The 19593-nt window shown below is 39.1% G+C and overlaps 1 protein-coding gene across 1 annotated transcript; it reads left to right on the top strand.

Annotated features, from left to right (window-relative positions):
• The first annotated feature begins 14024 nt into the window (after positions 1-14024).
• On the top strand, positions 14025-19593 carry LOC131933140 (acetylcholine receptor subunit alpha-type acr-16). The gene is made up of 4 exons (XM_059289942.1): positions 14025-14153; positions 14552-14685; positions 17979-18506; positions 19184-19593. Exons 1-4 carry the CDS (start codon positions 14025-14027, stop codon positions 19572-19574), a joined length of 1182 nt encoding a protein of 393 aa, XP_059145925.1. The 3' UTR covers positions 19575-19593.

Here is a 19593-nt window from a genome sequence, read left to right on the forward strand (position 1 = left end):
ACCCATTTAACGAATTTTCCCGGACATGGCGAGTTTTTTGTGACACCCCGAGGCGTTCTCCTACCACCTCACAAAATTTCAAGGGGGGTCGTCGTCGGAAATTTTTTTTCGTAATAGAGCTCATATAAAGAGAATTTCACTCGCGGTCACTTTTTAGCCCTCGTCGAGGGCTTTGAGTGAAACTGACCGTTTTCCCTAAAGGTCAAGCCATTTACCTAAGAGCATGCAAAAAATTAGCCAGATGTAAAGACGGTAAGTGCCATAAAATCCGTTTTGAAATCACCCTCTGTTTTTCCCATAAAATACAAAGATTATATAGTGAAATACGACTGGTCAGTTTTGACCCATTTAACGAATTTTCCCGGACATGGCGAGTTTTTTGGGACACCCCAAGGCGTTCTCCTACCACCTCACAAAATTTCAAGGGGGGTCGTCGGAGGAAATTTTTTTTTCGTAATAGAGCTCATATAAAGAGAATTTCACTCGCGGTCATTTTTTAGCCCTCATCGAGGGCTTTGAGTGAAACCGGCAGTTCTCCCTAAAGGTCAAGCCATTTACCTAAGAGCATGCAAAAAATTAGCCAGATGTAAAGACGGTAAGTGCCATAAAATCCGTTTTGAAATCACCCTCTGTTTTTCCCATAAAATACAAAGATTATATAGGGAAATACGACTGGTCAGTTTTGACCCATTTAACGAATTTTCCCGGACATGGCGAGTTTTTTGGGACACCCCAAGGCGTTCTCCTACCACCTCACAAAATTTCAAGGGGGGTCGTCGGAGGAAATTTTTTTTTCGTAATAGAGCTCATATAAAGAGAATTTCACTCGCGGTCATTTTTTAGCCCTCATCGAGGGCTTTGAGTGAAACCGGCAGTTCTCCCTAAAGGTCAAGCCATTTACCTAAGAGCATGCAAAAAATTAGCCAGATGTAAAGACGGTAAGTGCCATAAAATCCGTTTTGAAATCACCCTCTGTTTTTCCCATAAAATACAAAGATTATATAGGGAAATACGACTGGTCAGTTTTGACCCATTTAACGAATTTTCCCGGACATGGCGAGTTTTTTGGGACACCCCAAGGCGTTCTCCTACCACCTCACAAAATTTCAAGGGGGGTCGTTGGAGGAAATTTTTTTTCGTAATATAGCTCATATAAAGAGAATTTCACTCGCGGTCACTTTTTAGCCCTCGTCGAGGGCTTTGAGTGAAACCGGCAGTTCTCCCTAAAGGTCAAGCCATTTACCTAAGAGCATGCACAAAATTAGCCAGGTGTAAAGACGGTAAGTGCCATAAAATCCGTTTTGAAATCACCCTCTGTTTTTCCCATAAAATACAAAGATTATATAGGGAAATACGACTGGTCAGTTTTGACCCATTTAACGAATTTTCCCGGACATGGCGAGTTTTTTGGGACACCCCAAGGCGTTCTCCTACCACCTCACAAAATTTCAAGGGGGGTCGTCGGAGGAAATTTTTTTTCGTAATATAGCTCATATAAAGAGAATTTCACTCGCGGTCACTTTTTAGCCCTCGTCGAGGGCTTTGAGTGAAACCGGCAGTTCTCCCTAAAGGTCAAGCCATTTACCTAAGAGCATGCACAAAATTAGCCAGGTGTAAAGACGGTAAGTGCCATAAAATCCGTTTTGAAATCACCCTCTGTTTTTCCCATAAAATACAAAGATTATATAGGGAAATACGACTGGTCAGTTTTGACCCATTTAACGAATTTTCCCGGACATGGCGAGTTTTTTGGGACACCCCAAGGCGTTCTCCTACCACCTCACAAAATTTCAAGGGGGGTCGTCGGAGGAAATTTTTTTTCGTAATAGAGCTCATATAAAGAGAATTTCACTCGCGGTCACTTTTTAGCCCTCGTCGAGGGCTTTGAGTGAAACCGACAGTTTTCCCTAAAGGTCAAGCCATTTACCTTAGAACATGCAAAAAATTAGCCAGATGTAAAGACGGTAAGTGCCATAAAATCCGTTTTGAAATCACCCTCTGTTTTTCCCATAAAATACAAAGATTATATAGGGAAATACGACTGGTCAGTTTTGACCCATTTAACGAATTTTCCCGGACATGGCGAGTTTTTTGTGACACCCCAAGGCGTTCTCCTACCACCTCACAAAATTTCAAGGGGGGTCGTCGGAGGAAATTTTTTTTCGTAATATAGCCCATATAAGGCGCCGGTCAGTCGAGGTCAGTTTTGACCCCCTCCCCGTAGACGTTTCGGCAAACCGTCACCTGCCCTCGTGTTCTATTGCCCCAAGGCACCATCGTGCCAAATTTGACGCGCCTGCGGCGCCGGGAAGTGCCCTATCGGGCACCTGACCACTTTGCTTTATATATATAGATACCGAGGGGTCTATGGGGGGGGGTGTTATGACCCCCTAACCCCCCCCTGCCTACGCCACTGGATCGCTAGGTCTAAAGATGATTCTTTACTTTTTATAGATCACATTTTTTAAAAAAGTCATGATCATAAAAAATGACAAACTCTACTTCATTAGCTGTATAGCACTACTGTAATGCCATTAACATTTTTTTAGTTTAGTTTGTCTACGTATACCACATTTGAAGTTTTATAATTGTGTTGCACAAGTGTTGATTCTTATTGTGATTTTCTTTCATCGAACTGCAAACTTGATCTAATGAATGACTGTACAATAATAATTTTGTTTTAAAACAAAATTTTAATATTAGTTTGTTTTATTTTGAAGAAGTGGTGCAACGTCATTTTAAAATGGTATAGACAATAGAAAAATCGGTAATATTCTTTAAAAGAAGAGTTTAAAAAAAGCATAATGTTTCGACATTATGACTACATCAGAATTAACAGAAATAAAGGTTCTTTGACTAATTAAGCAAATGCTTTTTCAATCATTCGTTGTCCTTTTCTTTGTTTATTTTCTTTATGCAGCCTCAGAGGCGTAACCGCCCTCCCCGGCGCCCGGGGACAAACTTTCAATTTGGCTTCCCCTCGGGAACAGACATTTATTTTGCGCCCCCCATATATGTTTTATATTTATAATGCAAAAAAATGAGCTTTTAATTTTTTCTTCATAAAGTACCCCCCTCCCTCGCTACGCCTCTGTGCAGCCTTTAACGTATTGGCTCTAAAAACTATGAGTATGAGTGCGAAAGGGGACCAAGTGAAAAAAAAAACATGGAAATAAAATATAACTTAATTACAATTTATATCTTTATAAAATAAACACAAGACCATAGAACGGCACACACACCAAAAGACCGATAACGAAAAAAATAAAATCTAATGTTTCTGCTGTTAGACATCCGTGGTCACGACTATTCACACCATTACACGTGTTCTTTGTTTGGTCTATACATAGCTCAATTGGGAAACTATTGTCATTAAAATGTACAGTTACATTCCCAGACCAAGGAAGTTTTATTAGTGAGTTTAAATGTAAACTGCGTGTCGTCTGGCTGGATCCAGAACGAGGCTCGGGGTTCAAGGAGACGCCGCCATTTGCATTCCGAACTGTTGGAGCCTCCTCGCGCATTTGCTGCCGCCTGTACCTTCTCATGACGATGACGGTAGCCACGATGACGGCCACGCCCTCCAGGATGATGAACACAAGAAACATCGTCATTCTCGGCATGCGTTCAGCGCTCGACATATTCCGGGGAAGTGTGGACCTAGTGAAACAATAACACGAAATAATAATTTTCAAATAAGTTTTTTTTTAACTATTTACTAACCCAGCCCCACTTATTCGTATTGGTATTAACGTCGACAGCCATAATTTATTCAGTGTTTCTTCCAGAAAGGGGGGGGGGGGCGCTTGAAATTTTCGGGGGGGGGGGGGGGAGGGGGTGGGGGGGGGGGCGGACACAAATTTTCGAGGGGGGGGGGGGACACCTATATGAATTCCATTTCGTTCGGGAGGGGGGTAGACTGGAAGAAACTCTGAATTTATTCCCAAAGTTGGCAAAATTTTAAACCGAAATCATGACTTTGTAAGCAAATGGCGTGATCGTCCGCTTGACAACGCCGAGTTAACTAAGGAATTGCTAATGAGATAAGACTCAATATTGGCCCGCACGCTTATATATTTGTATAATTTATAGCTAATAAAAAACAAATGCTATTTAAAACACTAGCATTTAGTAAGTTTAATATTGTGAGTGTAATTTTTAAAAATAAAATTACCAAGATATGTAGGATTAGAATTTCTTTTTCTCTACAACTAAATTTATTTCTTATAAAATCGGTATTTATGTTATAAAAATCTAGTTTCCATTTTACATTTAAGTATGATTTATTTATTGTTTAAAACATAAGTCGATATGTAAAATCAATAATTGATGACTCCGATCATAGACCGGGCAAAGTTTCACTACTCACCCAACAAGACCCAAGAACAAAGACGACGACATGTAGATTGATATCAAATACGACATCTTTTCCCCGGAATCCGGCGGGATCCAGAAAACCATCAACGTCAGCAATGACGTCACAACCATTGGCAAAATGACGCACAGTATGTAATACAGCCTCTCGCGTCGAATGACGACAGAAATTTTGAAATACGTCGACTCGGCAGTGGGGGTGTATGCCTCTATCGACATGTTCTGTTTCTTCCAATCCCCATCGACCTGATGAAGGTGTTCCCTGTAGATTAGAGTATCTCCCAAGATTTCGGGTCGAGCGTTGACCTGCACGCCATAGCCGACCAACGTGACTAAAATGTCGCAGGTCTGGGAGTCCAGCGGGTAGTAGGTCAGGTCGAATTCGCAGAAGGTCGATGAAAAAAACGGCATCCGGTAGATGACCGCGCCGGTGTGATTTAGTCTAAAGAAGGCGGGGTCTGGGATTTTGTACCTGTCGCCATCAGCTGAGTTTGTAATGTAAATTTCCGGGTGCCAAATTCTAAAATATTAAAGTTTTAGTCACAAACTCATAATTATAAAGTATTTTAGTCATCATAAACATAAATAATGGGCGCAATTGTCTGAAAGAGAATCGAATAATAGTGCATTGTAAATCATCAAGGGGCAAAGTCTGGGCAATAAGTTGAGAAGAGTTATAAGTTGCCCTTGCCCAAGTATCATAGCCCCGGTGACCAGAAAGATGCGCAACGGAAAAAAGCGCAAACAGAAAAAAGCTGTTTTTATCTGTGTGCGATTTTGGTCTGTTTGCGTTTTTTTCTGTTTGCGTTTTTTTCCTTTGCGCAATTTTTTTGCGCTTTTTTCCGTTGCGCTTTTTTTCCTTTGCGCATCTTTCTGGTAACCCATAGCCCCAACTCTCCAAGGAACTGATAAGTCCAAGGAAGATAGTACCTATATAACTATTATATAAATTATTTTGTTGTAATGTAACACTCAAAAGGTACATGTTTAGAAATGGTTACTGCAAAACTCTAAAACAAATTGCAGTTGTTTAGAATCGGTCACGGTATGTAAAAGCGGGAAGGGGAATGATCATACAGAGCTGTTCTAGATATATATATAAACGAGCCGGCCCGCGGCATAACATACGCCGCTATTTAGTTGTTGTTTTTTCTACTTTTCAGTAATTCAAAATTTGTGAATTCGAAAGTAGGCTACCAACGCTGCCACTGAAAATATTTCTTTAAAACACTATAAGTAGCTCGTTAAGGACCATAATCCCCCCCCCCCCCCTTACTTCTCCCCCCCCCTACGTTTAAAATCGTTGGCTCTGCTTGTAAACATTTAGAGTGAACACAGCTCACTAAAACCATGTAGGGGTGGGGAGGTAGGGAGCGCGTTTACAGCTTGTTTTCTAGGCGCGTTTGCAGCTTGTTTTCAAGCGGCTCCCAGAAGAGAATTATATATACGAGCCGACCCGCTGCGTATCATACGCCGCTATTTAGTTGTTTTTTTTCTACTTTTCAGTAATTTATAATTTGTGAATTCGACAGTACCAATGCTGCCATTGAAAATATTTGCTTAAAAACACTAAACCCCCCCCCCACGTGAAAGCAGCCTCCTCTTAGTTACCTCCTCTAAGTTTAAAATCGTTTCAAACTAAATTATCTGCCCCTAATAGCCGTCACCAAACCCGTCTCTATGATTGTAAAATGTAAACAGAGTGAACACCGCTTACCAGATCATGTGGGGGTGGGGTGGGGGTGGTAGTGATAGTGATAGAGAGAAAGAGAGGGGACTGCAAGGAGGCGCTTGCAGCTTGTTTTCTAACTGATCCCAGCAGAGAATTATATATATATATATATATATATATATATATATATATATATATATATATATATATATAGTTCACGACTAAATAAAGAGGCAATCTAAGAAATGGGACGGCGTGGTCGAATGGTAGAGCGGTGGTCTGCTAACCCGAAAGGTTCGTTCGGCTCACTGACAAGAGATGCAGCACGTCTCTGAGTCCACACAGCTCTGATGGGTACCTGACTTACGTTGGGGAAAGTAAAGGTGGCTGGGCATAGTGCTAACGACACTATCTCTTCATATGCCGAGGTCACAAAAACAGGTGAACTCTACTTCTTTTGCTCTACAAACCGTCAGGTTCGAAAAGGGAGCCTTACTTATACACACCTAAAAACGTAGCGACCCTAAAATATATTATTATTCAGCTTGGTGAGAAAAACTAAACGTTCAGTTTTAGATTTGAAACGTACACCTTAGCAGTATCTCACCTTTCAGTGGGCACCTGTACTGTTGTGATGTTACCGAAATCATCAGGACGCCATTTTAGGTCCGGGTCGAGAAAGTTGAGATGGAAGTAGAGGTTGGTTTCGATTTTCTGCTTGGATTCGACAACGTCTGCAACCTGTAGGTTTGTGGAAGGTTTGTCTTTATTTTAGTCTCAGTGGGTTTAGTACGCTCAGCGGCGTAGCAAGGGCGTGGTGGGGTGTTAGACAATGTTTCTTCCAGACTTTTTCCTTCTCCTGGGGGGGGGGGGGGAGGGGGCACTTGAAATTTTCGGGGGGGGGGGGGGCGCACTGTTAAAAAATATTTTTTTTCTATATGAATTACATTTCTTTCGGGGGCGGGGGGGGGGCGGGGGCGGTAGACTCTCTTTGGGGGGGGGGGGGGAGAAGGGGGGGGGGTCTACGGACCCCCCTTAAAGAGATGCCTGGAAGAAACACTGGTGTTAGATATACATAGATGATATTGTCTAAAATGAAAGAAGGGGGTTATGGATCAGTCCCAACCAAATCAAAACATAAACAAAGGCTATAGATGCTGATAAAAAATGAAAGTTGGTTGAAGTCGGAGTCAACGGTTCATATGGCGCATAATATGTTGACACGCAGTACTGAACTGTATTGGACGATATATCATTCGATATTACAATATAAACAACGAAGAAGACGAAGGTGGGTTGAACGTGTACTCACATTCAAAAGGAAAATGTAAACATTCATGTCAACCTCTGACCCTGAGGGTATTGGACTTAGTTTAGCGTTCAGCACCTGATTGGTAGCCAAATGATCGTCTAGCCTCGTTCTCGCTTCCCTCTCTTTACTAATGGCAGCAAGCAATGGCAAGAACATCAACACTAGGACAACGTATGGGGTCATCTGCTCCTTGGTAGTTCTAATCTAGGTGATTAATTAATTGATAATTAACAGCAGGTAATAATTAGTCCAATTAAAATGTGATTTAATGTATTTTAGAAACTTATGATTATAAACGTGAAATGTACGAAAAGGAAAAACTTGGCTATAGCTTGGACTAGTCAATAAGTGCTCACACGGTGTGGGTGTGGTTGTTCGGTGTGGTTGTAGCCACCTGGTGTGGGTGTAGTTGTTCGGTGTGGTTGTAGCCAAATAATGTGGGTGTAGTTGTTCGGTGTGGTTGTAGCCACATGGTGTGGGTGTAGTTGTCCGGTGTGGTTGTAGCCACATGCTGTGAGTGTAGTTGTATAGCTGAATTGTATGGTGCGTCGATTATATGGTGCTTATGTACTTTGCTGTTATTTATATTCTGTAGTGATTTCATATTAATATTAATAAAAAATAGAATGAGCTATTTAAAAAAAACATTTAAAAAAATTATTTGAATAAGCATAAACGCTGCATTACGTACCTGAGTTGTAATTTTAAAAATATGATGCGAGAGATAAGGCGCAAAAAATGTCTATCAATTCTGTCATTTGATCAAAGAATATTCCACTTGATGTAGAAGTTTGTTAAATTATATGATTCTATCACTTAGTTTCGCTTAGTGTCAATCAGTGTTCGTGTTGCTGTATTGTGTGTACAACAGCCATTAGCGGTTTAAAATCTACCACTTCAGATACGCTCCATTAACAAGTTCAATAGTAATGGGGATATTTGGCCACACCTTTTGTGTCAACAGACAGTAATTACATTTCGTTTTAATATTCAAGTTTTGGAAATATTTCAAGCGATTTTAAATGTATTTACAGGTAAAACGTACACTCAATATAATTGAGTTATAGATCTTTAATATAATAGATCTATAACTAAAAAAGTTATCTTCATATGGTATCAACACCCCATTTCGTGAAATTTCATTATCCAACAAAAACATAATCACAAATATAAAAAAAAAATTAACAATATATTATATATATTATAATTTTGAATTTTTATTTTAATAAAAGCTCAATTCTAGTAAAAAAAAACTAATTGCATTACTTATGCATCACGCGAATACAATAAACTTTATACACGGTAACATATTTTATGGGTAAGTTTATTTTAAAGCATAGATAGAGCAAGGTGTGCCGAATACTTATATATATCTACTGATATGTAGAATACATTTCTACTCTGATTATATACTCGATAAGTGCACCAACAATGAGGACATGCACGTCAATGAAGTGAACATCAGAAGATAGATAAACCGCCTATAAATTACAACCTTCAGCTGTATTTCTCCCAGCTTCAAGTTCCAGTCTTTATCCAAAGTCGGGATCTACTCAAACATACAAAAAAGTGCCAAGTTCTTTTCTTTTATAAATTAAAAAGTGAAGTTATTGTCTATGGACACAGAAGTTTTAAAGAAATTTCTAGAATGAAAATCCACATCTTTCACTATATGTGTATTGAATTCAGAGATTAAACTACTAAATAGTGTTTTAGTTTGTTGAGTACAAAAGTATAAAACTTTGCAATAAAATATTTTTATACAGCGAAAACAAGGACATAGAAAGGCACGCTAATGACTAGAAAAATCGTGAAAAAAATCTTGTCCAGCGTTTTTGAAGACAGCTGTCTCTTTTTCTTCTCCAAGCCTTCTCTTTCACCCCCTTGATTCGAACCCCCGACCTCGGCAGGATAAACCAAATTTTGCTTCTTCAGCGCTGTGGGTTTTCCCGATGTTGCCTTCAGACGTTCGCATCCGCCTTGAGAGTCAGGCGAGGTTTGATCCGGGTCTGCAGCGGCACCTGTCGTCAGGCGTTCCTCCATCACGTGACGGCGCATGACGTAGGCCGTGACGATGATGCACAGGACGCACTCGAGCGTGACGAAGACGATGAAGAGCATCATCCTGGGGATTTGTTCGCTTCTCTTTAGATTTCTCGGCAAGGTGGATCTGGAAAAAGACATGGTTTTAAAAGACTTGGATTAGTGTGTAGTTCGACGGTTGAATTGACTGAGAAAAGTTTGAGTCCGAATTTAGATTAATCAAACATTCATAACACTTTTAATTTTAATTAACGTTTATTTATATAAGAAAAAAATAATTTAATATATTATTTTACAGTAATCGTAAAAAAAACACCTGCTCAACTCTATGCGAGTTGATGTTCCAGGAGTGTCTCAATATAAATCTCAGAATCGACTGTAATTCGCGGGACCCCTATTCCCCTATGTTGTCTTTTATCCTCATATCTTGCCCTCTTATCTCATGTATGGCCCTTTATTCCCATAAGTTGCCCTTTTATCAATATGTATTGCCCTTATATCCACATATTGTTGCACTTTTATCCACAGTTGCCCCTTTTATCCGCATTTATCGTCCTTAATCACAATAAGTTTCCTTTTTATCCATATATGTTGCCCTTTTATCTCCAAATGTAACCCATTACCCACATATGTTCCCTTTTATCCACGTTTCCCTTTAATCTACATGTTGCCCTTTAATCCAAATCTGTTGCCACATTCATCCGTATGCCCTTTTATCCAAATATATTGCCCATTATCACAATCTGTGTCCCTATTATCTCCATATTTTGTTCTTATACTTACTTGTATTCCCCTCGACAACTTACCCAATCAGACTAAGGAACAACGACGTGGACATGTAGATGGACACCAGGAAGGACATCTTCTCCCCAGAGTCGGGCGGGATCCAGAACACGACCAGGGTCAGCAGTGACGTCACCACCAATGGCAGAATCACACACAGCACGTAGTACAGCGGAGCACGTTTGATGAGCACCGACAGAGATATACACTGAACGCCTGTGCTGGAGACGAACACATTGAAATCTATCTTCAGTCTAGACCACTCCCCGTTCAGTATCAGCACGCCTTCCGTCAGTTCCACCACATCGATGATGTACGGCTGTGTGTGCAGGACCACATCCTCCCCGTACGGCGCTATGGTGATGGTGCAGTTCTGCGTGTCGAAGGGGTAGAAGGTCAGTTCGAAGTTGCAGTAGGTCGTGAGGGCGGTGATTATGAGCATCTTGACGGTGCCGTTGTAAAACAGGACCATGTTTCTGGGAGTTTCAAGTAGGAAGATGTTTTCCATCTGGGCGTTCAATGCCAAGACTAGAGGGTACCACATTCTGAGGGGGGGGGAGGTTTTGAAAAGAAATAATGTCAGAACACAAATTACGTATCATATTTTAGGTTGGGATAAGGGTTGTGGTCGACTAGCGATTACGTGCCGCATTTACGACAAGGTACTCGCTGAAAGTTGCTAAAATATATTTTTAAAGTTTTAAAAGAACTTGTAATAAGTACCACTTTAAAACAAGCACAAAGCTTACATAAAAAAAACAGTATATTGTTCGTGCAAGCATAAATACTGAAGTAAAAGGCACCGTCTTTAAAAATATGCATAGTAGAAACACATGAAAAACACACACACACCCAAAAAACACATTAGTTTTAAGAGATAGATCAGTTGATAAAAGCAAAGGTTTGCCTAATTTTAACGAAAAAAATTTACATTTCAATTTTCTAAAGTTATGTAATGGAAAGGTGAAGATGGTCATGTCTTTTCTTGTGATAATGTGCAACAAGGGAGTTCGGGTAATCCATTTATGGACCTTTGCCTTTTCACCTTTCTAATATTTTTACTTTTATGGACCTTTGCTTTTTCACCAAAGATTCCATTTTTTTTTTACTTTTATGGACCTACACTTTTTCACCAAACATTCTAATATTTCTACTTTTATGGACCTTTTATTTTTCACCAAACATTCTAATATTTTTACTTTTATGGACCTTTTATTTTTCACCAAACATTCTAATATTTTTACTTTTATGGACCTTTTATTTTTCACCAAACATTCTAATATTTTTACTTTTTGTTCGGACGAATAACTCTAGACTAAAAAAATAAACCATCCCTTACGAGGCTGAGGGTACAACCACCTGGGACAAGTCGCCATAGTCTCGCGGGTTCCAGCTCAAGGCTGTGTCCACCCACGTCATTTCATAGTACAAGTTGGTGTTGATCGTCTGCTCGGACTCTATCACACCTGTCACCTGCAGGCATTAGAGAAAGACTTAAAAAAAAAACACACTCTTCTACATGTGGTCGTAAATGAAAGTCGTCATACTCCTAGTGAGGATGGTGTGTGTGTGTGTGGGGGGGGGGTGGGGGGGGGGGGGGGTTCCCAAAGGCTTTTTTCTGTTTGCGCTTTTTTCCGTTGTGCATTTTTTTGCACTTTTTTCCGTTGCGTATATTTCTTGGGGGGGGGGGGGGGGTAGATGTTTGTGATGAGGGGAGGGGGGTTCAGGATATGTAAGGACACACTTTTGCATTTTAAAAAGAAGTGTAACAAACTGAAATTAAGCTGTTATTTCGGTAAAGTCATTTATGTAAAATGTCATAGTTTAATTAATTGATCGAGTTCAGAATTGAGATGTCCTTTTAGAGACGGCGGCCTCACTTTTTTTGACGATGTATCACGATAGGGAGGGGTGGTGAGGGGGGGGGGGAGGTAAAAATCGTCAAAAAAGAGAGACGTCTTTTAGAACCCCGCCCCCCCCCCCCCCCATTGATTTTTTCCGGGCGCCCATGTCTACTGTAATTAAAAAAAAACCAGCACACACCTGGGTTAAAGAGACGCCGAATGTCATGTTGACAACAGCTCCAGGCGCGAGGGGGGTCAGTTTGTTCTGCAACACCCGGTTCTCAGCAAGGTCATCATAGAGCCTGGCCTTGGCCTCACGAGACGGGTCAAGCGGGTCATTAACCCCAGCTTCGATCAAGGTCACTAGGCCAAGGCTGAGCACAGCGGTGAAAAACATGAACTATAAAAAAGTATAATCTAAGTCGAAATCTGAAACGAAAAAAAAATTATTTACTGTTGTAGTCCCACAGAGGACTGTGATAATAGTGATATACACCTAAATTACAAGTCAATTGTCCAAATTCCGAAATATAACACGAATATTTTATATACTTACTTGATAAAAGGAACGACAAAATTAGCCTTGTAAAAAAGGAAAGAAGATCATAAGCTAGAGCACAACATATAATGTAAATTTAGAATTAAACTCTAATAAACTGTGTAGGCTATGTGTCAGAGTGTTGGTCATTGTGATATACCTACACATAATTACACTTTAATAAAGCAGAGACACAAACACACATTATGATGTAACGAAAGGCATATAATTTATAAACTGAAAAATTAAAGACCGACCAATTAATTCTATCTAATTGGGTCAGTATGCGGTTGTTCATTTTAACTTGCCGTGAAGTTAACATTAATGGTGTCACGTATTTGGAGAGGTAAATAAACAAAAGGGGCTCATTTTTTAAATTAAAACATGTTTGTTCTACAAATACGATGACGCAGTAGGACAGAAACAAAATGTGTAACAAAAAATTAGACCTTAATTCAACAAAATACAAAGCTTTTAATCGTGATTACAACACGCACTGAAGATACTTAGATGATAACGCATATTCGCGTTTCTTTGTTGTTAAGCGCAGTAACGCTTTTATCGCTTGGTTTTGTGATTACCTCGAGCGTTATGTAAACATTGTCCTACTCACCGTGGCTGTATACAAAGAAAGTGGCAATGATGGAGTTTGTGTGCCGTGTTTATTATGTAATATACGGTAATGTGACATGTGACGGCTGGTGGCATATATGGTTAGGCCACACACTGCCATTAATGTTCAGTTTGTCTTCTCTTTAATAATAACATCAGCGCTTGGAGCATTGAATATAGGTAGTTCTTTCATAGCTGAAGTAGTTTTACTATCAATGCAAAGTTGAAAAAAAAATTCTTAAAATTAAATTTTAAATTCATGTTACGTTCGGCTGTGGGCCCCTTAACATCTTGGGTCCCTCACATGTCCTTGTAGTTCCGCCTCTGGGAGAGGATATCAGTTTATGATAGGAAAACTACTTTATGCCACATAGGATGTTAAACATTGTGCTGGTTACAAGGGGCAAGCACTCGTAGACTTGGACTCGATTCTCTACCTTCATTTCATGCGGGATATTAAAGTGGATTTAATCTTAATAAAACTCCTTAACATCTTGCATTAGAGTGATTATTAAACAAAAACCTTCATCACGAACCACTTTATAAACTTAAGTAGTGTTTAATGGAGATTTTTTTCTTCTTTTCTTTTATAGCTATTGTTATTGGAATAGGTAAAACAAAAACTCAAACGCCACTATGGGCGAAATAAATAAAAATTCTTTTAAAATTTGCATAATGTAGCCCTACATATGTTTAAATATTAAAACACACATTTTAAAATTTATTTTACAAACAGGACTTTCCTATTATTTCCGCCATCCATTTTTACAGATGATGAAAATGTTGAGCACTTCAGTGTCAGTGCTGCTGTTGTTGGTGAGTCTCTGGTCATCTGCACGTGCGGGCATGTACCAGGACATGAGTCCAGAGCGTGAGGGACTGGCCAGACTGTACGAGGACCTGGCCAAGCAAAAAGTTACACAGAACAAGTTAAGTTCCCTGCCCACGGGCCGCACCGTCAACGTGCGAGTTGGAGTAAGTTTAATGCAGGTTGGTTGTGAGTTGCGCTGTGTTTCTTTCTGGCCTTTTTTAAAACCGGGGAGTGGGTGCACCGCCCTCCCCCGGACAAAGCAGAAAAAAATTGATTGGTAAATATATATTTTAACCATTTTTATAATTGCCGCCTCTCTTAAAGTTTCAAATACCCCCTCCCCAGGAAAAAAATCTGGAAGATAATTATTTGCTTGATTAGTTTAATTTTTAAATTAATAAATCTGTCAATATTCAAATAAATAGGAAACAAATAGTTCCTCACATTTAATAAAACACTTACTTTCTGCTTTAAAAAAGGCAATTTTCGGATCATAAAATAACAATAAATTGTCAATATCCCAACTTGACTTTATTAACTAAATGTCTTTTCTTATACTTAGGTATCGCAAGTGTTAGAATCCAAGCAGACTATTGAGACCCAGCTTTATTTTGAGATGAGTTGGAACGACAAGGATCTAGCATGGGACGCACAGAATTACTCCAATTGGTCGTTCGTATCTTTACCATCTGGGCTGTAAGTATTCAGTACTGTAACTCATTAATAAACTGTATTACTATTATTTATTAAAATACTTGTATTATTTTTAGCGCAATTTCCATTCTGGAGAATTGCGTTTATTAACTCGTCATTTCTGGGAATGTATGAATGGATGAATGGATGTGTGTCCGCAGCTTTAAGTCGTCTTTAAGTCGTATCTCCTCCTCAACGAAGCAATATCGAGGACTAGTTCCAAAAGCAAATATGTTAAGCAAGTTCCGAGAATGAACATAGGCCAAAAAAATTCCCGGATTTTCTTCCTGGATTTCCCGGAAAAGCCAAAAAACCTCGAAAAAATGCAGTTTTTGGCCCATATCTCGGCAACCAGACCACTTAGCGACTTGAAACATTTACCAATCGATTTCTGCCATAATTTAGAACAATATTGCCGAAGAAAGTTTTAAAAAATATCCTTTCGTTCGGTCACAAATAATTAATTTTTTCTAATTTGTATTGGCTAAGATTACTAAGAATATACAAATATTTCTACCACAAGCACACCGGCTGAGGCAGTCGCTAGTGAGAGGTAACTTCACGCTGCCATTGGCCAGACTCGCGCAGATCTCGCGAGGGGGCGGGGACTAGCTCTGCTCGTGTGGAGAGAAACGAAAACGAAAATGGGGGGCAAACCTCTACGGGTGATTCGTTCGGTCACAAAAAGTTAATTAAGGAAATTGCACTTAAATTGTCACTAGACTTTTTATTAACTTGTTTTTTGAAAGATCGAACATCTTTTTCCCACGTTTTCTTTAACTTGCTTTCGCGTCTGTTTGTTTTTTTGTTTGTTTGTTTGTTTGGTTCTCCAATCAAATCTTGCGATCAAAATTTCGGGCACTTCCCAGTTAGCTAGCGCGCTGAAATTTTCAGGGAAGCTTTGTTTCCAATGACAATAGAATATTCAATTATTATTATTACTAAATTGATCCATGGAAACATTTTATTGATCATTTTAGACCGCTATATATTTGTACAAAAAACGTGGGGAAAAAGGGACATAACCCAGTAATTGTAATTTGATGAAAACAAGGTTCGGTACTCTCCCTCTTTTGGCTTACTGAGTTTTTGGTCACGCGGTGTTTGTGTACAAACTACCGGAACAACTGGTGGCCAGTATGGAGGAGACGATATGGTCGAGTGGTTGGGCACACGATTGCTAACCCACTCGACACGGGTTCAAGGCACGTGTTTTTTACGAGTTGTCTTCGTTTACCCCCCCAAAAAAAAGTGAATGCGAAAAGATAAAATCGATAGCAAGATTTTAATGCAAACAAACAGACAAAGACTAAAAAGTAGAAAATAATAATCATTAAAAAAGTTTAAAAAAAAAATTCCATAAAAAACGTTTTAATAACAAGCTTTTATGTAATGATGCACTAAAAAGTAGAAAATAAATTATACACTACTATTTAAATTACTATAAAGAAAAGCGTGGGTCACTTTAGTACTTTAGTACCTATTTGATACCTTTACTAATATTTGAGAAGAGACCCACGCTTTTCTTTATAGTAATTTAAATAGTAGTGTATAATTTATTTTCTACTTTTTAGTGCATCATTACATAAAAGCTTGTTATTAAAACGTTTTTTATGAATTTTTTTTTCAGTACTTTACATGTTTTATTTACAATAGAGTTACATGACTAAAAACCATTGCGCGCCTACTGAACGTGATGGCGCAGCTATTGAACGTACCGTGATGGCGCAGCTATTGAACGTGATGACGCGTGTGGTGTGGTTGGCTAGACATGCCTAATAATTCGGTCGAAATTTTAATTAATTAATAAAAAATTAATTAGGCATCCAATTAAGTCAAATTTAGTTTCAGATTGCATTGTCTTCATGTCTTGACCCACGTGCCAACTGTCAAGTAGAACTGTCCGAATTTTCACCTCTGCGTTTCTATCTAGACTGACGACTGACGACAGACAGAATGACGAGGAAGTGAGTTAAATAAAAGCTTGTAAAAACCCACTTTTTCTGATTGAACTAAAAAGTAGAAAATAAATGCTATACATCACAATAATGCAAGCGATCACTCTACTATAAGCGATGAAAAACGTGGGGCGCCGTGATTTTCTTACAGTTTCTAATGCTGTTGACTCTCTACAAGCTCCCTAATAAAAGTCAATAGTATTATCTAATCAATAGTAATATAACTTTTACATCTTATATTAACAATGACCGATAAAAAACTTTTACTTCGGCGCCCCACGTTTTTCATTTCTTATAGTAGAGTGATCGCTTTCATTATTGTGATGTATAGCATTTATTTTCTACTTTTTAGTTCAATCAGAAAACGTGGGTTTTTAAAAACTTTTTTAATGATAATTATTTATTAAAAAAACTTCGGAGTAATAAAGGTAGAATAAATAAACAAATTCGTAAAATACTCTCGTAAATTCTACGTGTATGTGACATATGATTTTGTTATTACTGGCTGATTGTCTTGCAGATATTCCAGAAAATTTGTGTTCAATGTCGTAAAATGCAAGTTACATTTTTCAATGCACAATACCCATTTGTATTTTAATGGTGTGGTCAGCACATACTCAATTATCTTTAATTTCCCTAACCCCTTATGAACGCATCTGACCAGGGTTAGCTCAATACACTTACAATAAACTCGAGCTAAAGAACCCAACTCAAGCCTTTTGGCCTAGCAATCATGCGCACATCCACTGCATTATTTCACTATATCAAATTCAATTAAAGAAAAAAATTAAAGATAAAAAACGTCTTTTTGAATGTAGGGTCTGGTTATTTTGTGATGATAAGTGACAGACGTGATGTCACTTATGGATGACCCCCGAAACCCACAGTTTCGGGCAAGTCTAGTATAAAACTAAAAATATTTACTTAAAAACTTGTAGCTTCGATCTTTAAAAGACAATTATCTTCGCCTTGTTAGTCCGCGGTCTCTCAGGCTGGAATTCAACGAACTGTGACCAATAGTTCATCGTCAACAGCTGGCTGATAGAAAGTTCGATTTATTATTATTGAATTATTTAATTTAATAAGCTTTTAATTAAATTTTAATTACTAATATGATGTCTGAAAAGATTAAAAATTAGATATTATTACATTGTCGTAGAAGACGAATATATCTGAAAAGTGTTAACGAAATCACTGAATTAGAAGTGGGTTAAAATTGAGTTACAAGATTAACCGAAAACTCACAAACAAGCAAATAAACAGACATTGCAAACTACACACAAGCTTATAGTAAAAATCAACGTGGGTGATCTAGTGTGTACATTGGTTTCCCTGCAGATTGTGGCACCCCGAAGTTTTTGTGCTCAACATCGACTCAGACAGTGGCACGAACTATCTGCTACCAGAGTCTAACACAGTCCTGCTGAACTCAAGCGGGGTCATTGTGTACCGACTCCTGACCTCGATCACGACCTTTTGCAACTTTGACCTCACCTACTACCCCTTCGACACGCAGACGTGTATCATCGTCATGGGTTTGAACGGAGACGGCGTCACCATTCTGGTCCAGCCCTCCATCTTGAACGATTCCGTGCTTGAACTTGACATTGAACCCCTTCAAGGCGAATGGGCCATGCTGGACAAAAGGTTCGAGGTGAAAACATCTAATCTCAATATACCCTATGTTAAGTTGTACGTGTCCATCAGACGTGCCACGTTGTACTACATCCTGTGCGTGGTCACCCCCATGGTGGTGACGTCACTGCTGACCCTGGTCGTGTTCTGGATCCCGCCCGACTCTGGGGAGAAGATGTCCTTCATGGTGTCCATCTACATGTCCACGTCGTTGTTCTTGAGCTTCGTGGGGTAAGTGCATGTACACTCAGCTTAGAGGCTAAGATGAGGGTTCTAAAATCATAAGATGGAATCTAGATTGGGATTAGCGAATTAAAACTAAGCTAAGGGCACTTAAACGACGTAATGGGAATCGAAGCTTAGATAAGGGAATGAAACCATGAAATCTAGGTAAGATACGGTCTACGTTCTTAATTTTAGTGTTGGAAGAAATTCAACCAACACAATTGAGTATTACGTGTCAACAGGTTATGCGCCATCTTTTCTTTTTGGATTTGCTTCTTGCTTTTGTCCAAACAAGAACAAACTGCAAGGCAGTTTAATTTGTTTAATTTAGGAGTTGTCTCTCCTAGAACAGTTGATGTCCCCGGAGGGTTCGAACTCGAGACTTTTCGATTTAGCAACCATGAGCTTGACCGACTCGACCACGCCGACCCCTCGGGTTACGGACAGTTAAAGAATGTTTTTGGCAGAATGTAATTAGTTGTAAACTAATTAGGGATAAATGCCGAAAAAACTTCAGGGCAACTTAACCAGGTCTTTTGGAAATTAGGCCAACTGAGGCTTGGGCATTGTTTTAACTAGCTCAACAAATGTAAATGTAGGGCTAATCAACAAGCATTCGGACTGTTTATTGATATGATTTATATAATATTATAAAATTGTATTCGAATTTCCGCCTTTCACAGTTCCACCATGCCGAGAAATCTCACCAAGACAGAAAAAATCCCCCGAATAATGCTATTCATTTCTTTCATTATTATCGAGGGTATCCTATCTATTATCGCTACTGTTTACGTCATGCGCAAGTATCGTCAAGAGCAGAAACTACTTCCGGACGGAAAGGATGCTAAAAATTCTAAAATAGCGACTTCAGGAACAGTCACTCCGATGGCTTGTGTTGAGGATAACGTTAGTGTAAAGAAAGACAACCACGAGTCGTGTTCATTGAAAGAGAAGATGATCTGTTACATTAAAACTAAAGTCAATAATGTTTCCGCTGAAAGCGTCGACCGTTTGTTTTTTGCAATGTTTTTGACAGTTTCAGTGCCATTTTATGCACTGGTTTTTGTTGTATAACACTACAGTTCTCAGCCAA

This window comes from Physella acuta, unplaced genomic scaffold (genome assembly GCF_028476545.2).
Source record: "Physella acuta isolate Inbredline_101_S28 unplaced genomic scaffold, ASM2847654v3 ptg002377l, whole genome shotgun sequence".
NCBI lineage: Eukaryota > Metazoa > Mollusca > Gastropoda > Physidae > Physella > Physella acuta.

Coding starts and splice junctions, on each gene's coding strand:
- LOC131933140 (XM_059289942.1), top strand. CDS start 14,025: ATGTACCAGGACATGAGTCCAGAGCGTGAGGGACTGGCCAGACTGTAC. Junction 14,686..17,978: donor GTATCTTTACCATCTGGGCT/GTAAGTATTCAG, acceptor GTTTCCCTGCAG/ATTGTGGCACCCCGAAGTTT. Junction 18,507..19,183: donor TTGTTCTTGAGCTTCGTGGG/GTAAGTGCATGT, acceptor CGCCTTTCACAG/TTCCACCATGCCGAGAAATC.